The sequence below is a fragment of the Camelus bactrianus genome, chromosome 28, assembly GCF_048773025.1.
Source record: "Camelus bactrianus isolate YW-2024 breed Bactrian camel chromosome 28, ASM4877302v1, whole genome shotgun sequence".
NCBI classification, from domain to species: domain Eukaryota; kingdom Metazoa; phylum Chordata; class Mammalia; order Artiodactyla; family Camelidae; genus Camelus; species Camelus bactrianus.
The window spans coordinates 9,179,640-9,187,327 of NC_133566.1; the positions used below are offsets into that span (position 1 = coordinate 9,179,640).

Here is a 7,688-nt window from a genome sequence, read left to right on the forward strand (position 1 = left end):
TTGTCCTTATTAGATGAATCTTTCCCCTTTGTACCCCTGCCCATCTTCATATTCATCCAGCCGTTCTTTCCTCCAGCCGTTCTTTCCAGTTGCTTTCTTATTCTTTCTTTTCTTAATGGCATATTTGAGAACTGTTTATTGCCACCAACCTTTACAAATCTCAGTCCTGCACGTGTACCTCTCTTGTTATCACACTGTTTTCTATTGTGATCTTGAGGACTTCCATTCCTGTGTAGGATCCTTTTCATCCCCATGAGAATCAGGGGGACGGTAAGTGAAAAAGCACAGGAAGGAAAAGTTAAAAACAAAACGACTTACCTCTGTAACACCAAGGACTGCTGAAGACGTGAGAGGTTCCGGTGCTGGGAAGGCAGGATGAGAAAAGCCTGAAACTTCACTTGATGGTTGGGAAAAGGTTCTAACCGCATCTTCATTTTCATTATTAGAATTATTGTCCTCAAAGAAGGTGCTAGTTCCTGGTTTCAAAACACCATCTTCTGCCTCTGCTGTAGTGAAAACAAGGTATGGTAGATGGAATTATCTGTAATTTCTCATCAGTGAAAACACAAAAAGACAGTCTTCAAATAACTTACTGTTTATCATGGGTTCTTCCCAGGCCTGAATTAGCTTTGCGAATCTTGGATGCCGGACTTTCTAGAGAAGAAAATAGCAGCTTTAAGAACAACAAATACGAAATTGAAAAAAGTAACTGTAACATTCCCCATTCCTAGATGATCTAACACAAAGAGCGCTGGCTTTGGAGTCATTCAGATATGGATTCAAGTCCTGGGTCTGTCAGTTACCAACCTACATCTTTCTCATGGGGTGAGGATGATGAGAGATGACCTCAGGGGTAACAAAATGTTACTTTCTTTACCCCTCATTGATTATTATACAAACACTATGGTATCCATTAGATGACTTTCTTGACCAAAATGATCTAGAACAAAAACTTATCCCTCATAGTTTACAGTCCTATTGAAAAAACTAACATTAAGAAATTTAAAGTAATTGTTATATTTTGAAATATGCTTGCATGATTTATATATGTGTGAATGATCTCTCATGGGGGAAATATGAGAGTTTACTTTTTAGCAGTATCTTATTTGGATGAGTTAGAACAACAAACAGTATAAGCTACTTCTATTCCATTCGCCAAAAAGCTAAAGACAAATGATTGTTCAAATTCAGTTACTTCTAAGAAAGAGGAATAAAAACAAAAGTAATTCTGAGGGGCAATGACTCATGAGTGAAAGCCACACACATAGTAAACAGAAAACTGTCACTAAATATGTTCACAGAGGCAGAGTGAGATGGACTGAAAGAACAGACACTGAAGAAGTGTTTTCTGCAAAGAAATATTAGGTTTGGGACAAACCATTAAAAAAAAAAAGTGGGGAGGAGGAAGAAAAGAAAAAATGAGACATGACTAGTCAAGTACAAACTTAAGGCAAGAAAAAAAGGAAAATGTAAGTATAACAAGGCATGTGGAGAAATATATATATTTTAGCATTTATATATAATAGATCAGGAATGTATCAGTATTGTTAGGGATATACCATGAGTGAAAGCCTCTGTTTTACCTTTTTATTATATATATAAAAACATATGAATTATATACGCAAGTATATATATTCTTCAACAAATTTTATAAAAATATCAAAATACATGATATATGAAACATATATATATAAAACAAAGGCCTTTGTTCATAGTGTATCCCCAATAATGCTGACCTGTATTACTCTACAACTGTTTGTTTGTAAATACTACTATAAGTGAGAGTTAAATTTTGTCACTCTCAGACACTCAATTGAACATGGTCGTCTCTCACTACCTGAACGCTGCAAATTATTACTAGAGAGAGAGAAAAATAGATTTTAGAAAGTTCCTAACATATCAAATTTCCACCTAGACAAAGAACTGGTAATCAGGATTCTAAGGATAATATATAGCTTGAAAAGATATATTTAATGGAACATGAGAGGGGGCTAAAAGAAGGTTAAAAAGTTTTCATCTCAAATTCTAAGCTCACAGTTGGTGGATACTGAAAAACAGACTGTAACCTTTTCCTACTTATCATATACTTCTTATCTACTTCCTTGGCATTTATGACATACTTCCTCTCATAACAACTGAACTTTTACAGCCTAAATAAAGGGAAGAGAAATTTAAGTCATATTTTTAAAATTTGAATAGATTTCACTATGACATAGTACGCATATTATATTACCTGTACCATCAAACATTTCATTATGATAGAGTGTGCATGTTACAGTACGTGCAGCATGATGCAGAATTCCATGTCTCTTCATGCATTCACATTCAAAAAATAATAAAATGCTTCTTACATTTAAGACCTCATTCTCGGTGCTCCAGGAAATGCACAATTATGTTCCCTAATCTCTAGCGGTGTATACTGATGCAGGGGCTATAAGATGAATATGTAAATAACTATACTACAAAATGTCTGAAACTTGAAATTTTAGAATGGGACACGAGGACTGGACACACTTTTTAAAACTGTAATACAAAAGAATTCTGAAATAGGTTTCATCATATGGTTGTTATTAAGAATCTACTTTTAAAGCTGGCTGTTATTTTAGGAAAAACATGTATTCTTCAGTTAGATGCAGAGTTTTGAATATACTTGTAATGGGATAATTTAGAAAACACAGAGGAATCTCTTTATAATACGGATTTTGAGAAACAGAATTTTAATTTCTAAATTTCTAGAATTTCAACTATTATTTTAGTCTTAATGCAGAACCAGAGATAGAATTAAAGTAAACAAAAAACAAAAACAAACCCTCTTTCCTCACAACTCTCTGATACCAAAATAAAGTGTCCAAGGGGGAAAAAAAAAAAAAGATACATGCTATGTAAGTTTTGGAACTGAAAGGCCCCAGGAAGAGGCCATGATTATCACAGTAAGTAGCTGTGTGCACTGAAGATGTCCCTGAGGCACGAGTATTATACAAGTGCTGTCAGTGTGGTTTGAAAGTCAAAGAATCCTTAGCCTTGGCCAAGCTTCACACCTCCTCTGTTGTGGGAAACCTTTCCACAATACAATTTTCCTGTCACGATCTATTTTCTAGTCCATTTTGCTTCAGCCTCATCTTCAGTATTTATCAAAGTAAAAAAAAAAAAAGAAAAGAAAAAAAAAACCTGCCATATTTTCATAAAATGGTTTACTCTGACCAACTTTCTCATACAAACATAAAACAATGATAAGCAGAACACTGCTAAATTTTAAGAGAAAATACTACACAGAACTAAATTCAGAGCAGAAAAATTAATTTCACAAGAAAACACTTTACCTTGGGAGCAAGATCTAAGTTACCATCTGATGGAGGCCGTGAATCATCAATACCATGTTTGGGTGAAATACTTTGGAGAAAAATACACATCAAAAATGAGTGAGTTCATTTCTTTAAACAAACAAGTCACACAAGTCTATGCTGAGGGATGAGAAAGCAGATTTGGGAGCCAGGCTGCCTGATGGTTAAGTCACAGGTCAACTACTTGTTAACCATGGAATCATGGGTCAACTAGTCAACCTCCTTAAACTACAGTTGCCTAATTAACTACAAGTAAGCTATAACAGCACAGCTACTCTGCAAAGCTGTTGTGGGGACTGTATGAGGTAACAAATGCTAAGTACATAATACGGTGTCTAACCCACAGTAGGACACTCAAGAAGCCTTGTTTCTTTTCTCTGTGTTCCCTTAGTCAACATGTAATTTTTAAAAATCCATAAAATCCTACCTGCTTACACAGATGTCTTCAAACCTCGGTGCAACCTTAGTCACTGAAATCTCTATTAAAGAAGAAAGTAAAATAGTTTATACGGGCAATAGAAAAACACAGAATATTAAAAGTATAAGACCAATGTTTTTGTTAAAAAGCATTCCATTGGGACCACACCTGGAGACTACACACTTGAGTGAATACTGGTATACTCCTGGTAGGTAATTAATGCATAAAAACCACTTCCCCTCCTTTATATTTATCAAAAAAAAGAGGGTGTTTATCCAAATTTGATATTTTAAAGTGAACTGCTGTTTTCAAGGACCAAAATCCCAACCAAACTTTATGAGACTCACAAAAGAATGATAATCATTAGTAGAATCAGTATCATAAACTGAGTGTCAAGCTTACATAGCGTGGTGTTTCTGGACGACACCCATGGGACAAACCCACCCCACCATTTGGCTTTGTCAGCCTCGTGTTATCTGGGCACGGTCATCCCTATTCGCTCACATACGGTCTAGGGCTGCTTTCACACTGCAATGGCAGACATGAGTGGATGTGACAGACATCACATGGCCTAAAATATTGACTCTCTGGCCCTTTACAGAAAAAGCTTGTGCATCCCTGCTTTATGTCATAACAGGAAACCCTAAGACTCAAATCGAATCTTCTTACTCTTCTGCTCAACATTCTTCACTGAATCCATGCAGCTGCCATTGCTGGTTCCCAACTCGACAAACACTTCTTCTTCGTTGTCCTTGCTGGACAATTGCAACTTTTCTTGGATATTTTCTGCCCCAGGATGAGAAGAAGGTAAACTCTCCTTAGCTGCAGAAAGAGAAATGATTGTTTTACGATCATCACAGTAACTGCATTTCCTTTCCCAGTGGCTGCTTTAGGAATGAGCATGTGATGTAGCCCAGCCAATAAGATGCTAGGGGAAGTCTACGGAAGCGTCTGTTTCCTTCCTAGTTACAGAAAACATGCAGAGAAGCAGCCCTCCTCGCCTGCGGATATTGTCATGTGAGAAGATGATGCTTGGAGCTGCTGCTAATCAGCAGACCAGGAAAGGCGACATCAAACACCAGCAGCCTCACAGCTGAAGGAGGGACAGCATCTGGGATCCTGATTTCATCACCGAACCTTCTAAACAATCCTGACTCCTGTTGCTGTAGCCACTGTTACTTAGGGCTCCTATTATTATTTGCAGCTAAAAGCATTCTGACAAATTTCCCAAGGTCTACAGCAGACCTCCTCCTTTCTATACTACTAGAAAGGCTTTCAGAAGCATGCCTGAGCTAGGTAGTCACCTCGTTCCCAATCACTCCTACAGCATCCTTTCTGCACCAACAAAATGAAACTCATAGATCCTGCAAAGTTCACTGGCACATCTTAGCCTTTGCACCGCTGTCCTTTCTGCCAAATGTAATCTTCAAAGATGTTCCACCCACCAAACACTGCCCTTCTGCCTCCTTCCCTGGCAAACTTCTACTCGCTCTGCATGGCTTACCTGACATCCTACACACTTTTAAAAAACTTCTTTCCTCACCATGGACTTGAAGTATTTGGCACATGTTAAATACCAATAAAAAATACATAAAGACAGTTACAAAGTCCTCGTGGGCTCTGGGACACAGTAAGCACAGAATAAAGTAAAGCCAATCATAAAAATGGTGATGACAGTAACAAGCTCCCGGAGGCCAGGAACTGTGCTTTTGACCTGTTTGCATTCTGTAACGTCAGAGTGGTGCTTACTACCTAAAACACACTTGATAGTCATCTGTTAAGTGGATGAATTAACAGATAAGAATGTTTTCTTTGAAAGTCCTGTTAAAAAAAAACAGACATTAACCAGGGGCAACTCTGTTGTGTTATGAGCACCTTGAAGACCAAAACTCTGTCTTTTCCATCTTTGTATTTCCTACAACAGAAGTTCTTTGCTTGATCAAGGTCTACCAAGTTAAAGGTGCCCTCATACAGTTCAGACTGAACAGCACGCAAGGGGTCACACCTAGGCAACAGTCGTCTTTTTTTTTTTTTATGTGAAGCACTTCTGTGCTTTTATTACAATTTGTTGAGTCCTGAGTTGTGCTATTTGAATACTTATTATGACAATCCTTCAACTAATGGCAATAGAAAATCTTGTTCTAACAAAATATAGTTTCATGACAAGTATCCCCAAAAAAGAAGAAAACATCTGACTCTCATGAAGGCAGCATATCTCATTGTTTGCACTTCTGAGGAATGAAATTGGTGAGAGAGCCCTTGTTCGTGTAATGATGTGAAAAGTAACCAGTGCTTCTCAACAAGGCACTGCTTTCCTGACTTCTGCCCTATCGCTAGGTACCTTTAAAAAACAATCTCTTATTAGCATGCTGCACACTGGCCCAGCTGTGCAGTTCTAATTGTTGGCCATTTGTTTACAGCACCGGGAAGGTATTGCCGAGCTCCCAGTTTTAAAGACAATCACTTTTTAGTGAGACTAATCACTATGCAATAACTAGCATTCATTTACCCAATGTAATCCATTTGCTGTAAAAATTAAAGATCCAGTTCTGTAACAAGGCCAACTTGTTATAATGTTACAGGAAATGTACAACAAAGTAAAAAACCTATTTTTCTTATTTACACAAAGATATAATACGGGATTTCAGGGGCCATGATTAAACAAATGAATTTCTTTTAAGACAATATTGTCTCAGATTTTAAATTACCTACAATTAACTTCTTAAATACTTCTGAATACTAGACCATTAAGAAAAAATTAATTAAAAAAATAAAAACACATGAAATTTACACACTGGCTTTCATCACTGCCCTTTCATTATCAAAATTTCCTCAATCTTACTTCCGTATCTATGGTGGGCCCAACAACAGTAACTTATTACCAGAACTCTGTCCTAGGTCGCTATTTTGAGGGGAAGTATTCGGTATCTTTCCGGCTCTGTAGTCGACAATCAGTTGGTAAAGGCTATGTATAAAGTGATAAATAAATATTAGTACTTGAATGCTAATATGAAAAACAATTACCAAATATATTAAGTTCTTAGATTATTTCAGACAATATCAGAGGTAATATCAAAACTTCAATTGTCCCATATATTTCAAATTTGTACAATCTACACTTTTAAATTTAGGATGTATACTTAAAAAGGAAAAAAAGTAAGGTGAAGTAGTCATGAACTGAGGGCAGTACAGCTCAGTAAAAGTTAACTAGAGCGACCCTGACATACGGAAAGTATCTCGAACTCAGAAGTCCCAGCTCTATAACCAACAGCTGTTTGTTCCTGGACAAGGTGCTTCTCTTCAGCTCAAAGTCTCCCTTTATAAAACTGGGATCTTACTGTCAGGCAGTTAGTTATTAATACTCGTAAGAGTATTATGAAGATTTAATGAGATAATGTATCCCCCAGATGCTCAGAGAAACAGTGGAAGAATGGAATAATTTGTTCTTGAACTTTAATGCTGGAACTATTTGAGAATCCCAAATAAAACCCAATGTGTGTTTTTTTCATAGGTGTAACATCTAAATGTGGCAGTTTTCAGAAAATGTTACAAATTACGGTGACTAGCTGTTCTTCGTGGTTTATAATTCAGGGCACCTCAGCTACTATATAACTTGTAGTTAAACTTATTTATACATATATGACCTCATACAAGCATATGTATGAGAACTAAACAAGCTGTCACTCTTAAGTTTACGTGTCCATCGCCACGAAGACCGCGGAAACTGGATCAGCACAGGCATCCCGGGAGCAGAGGTCAATCATGACCCGACTGCAGGACCAGTTTCTTTTTCCTTTTCTTCTTTTAAAAATTTTATTAAAGGTCTTTAGAGAGCAACATCCAGACCCCAGACCCAGCTGCCGAAGAGATCCTGTTAAAACCAGTTTTAGTACCAATGCTGCAGCAACAGAATCAAGGGAAACAAGAGA

General features: G+C 37.1%; 1 protein-coding gene across 4 annotated transcripts in view; it reads right to left on the reverse strand.

Moving 5' to 3' along the window:
- Window positions 1–6,775, reverse strand: part of LOC141575492 (ankyrin repeat domain-containing protein 26-like) — a 48,668-nt gene extending 41,893 nt beyond the window's left edge. For all 4 annotated transcript variants that reach the window (XM_074354799.1, XM_074354798.1, XM_074354797.1 and 1 more), the window contains exons 1-6: window positions 6,642–6,775; window positions 4,429–4,581; window positions 3,769–3,820; window positions 3,321–3,390; window positions 594–654; window positions 319–506 (exon numbers count right to left, since the gene is read on the reverse strand). In XM_074354799.1, the coding sequence (XP_074210900.1) occupies window positions 319–506; window positions 594–654; window positions 3,321–3,390; window positions 3,769–3,820; window positions 4,429–4,459 (402 nt within the window). In that variant the 5' untranslated portion in view covers window positions 4,460–4,581; window positions 6,642–6,775. The remainder of the gene's footprint in view (window positions 1–318; window positions 507–593; window positions 655–3,320; window positions 3,391–3,768; window positions 3,821–4,428; window positions 4,582–6,641) is intronic.
- Between the last annotated feature and the right edge of the window lie 913 nt (window positions 6,776–7,688).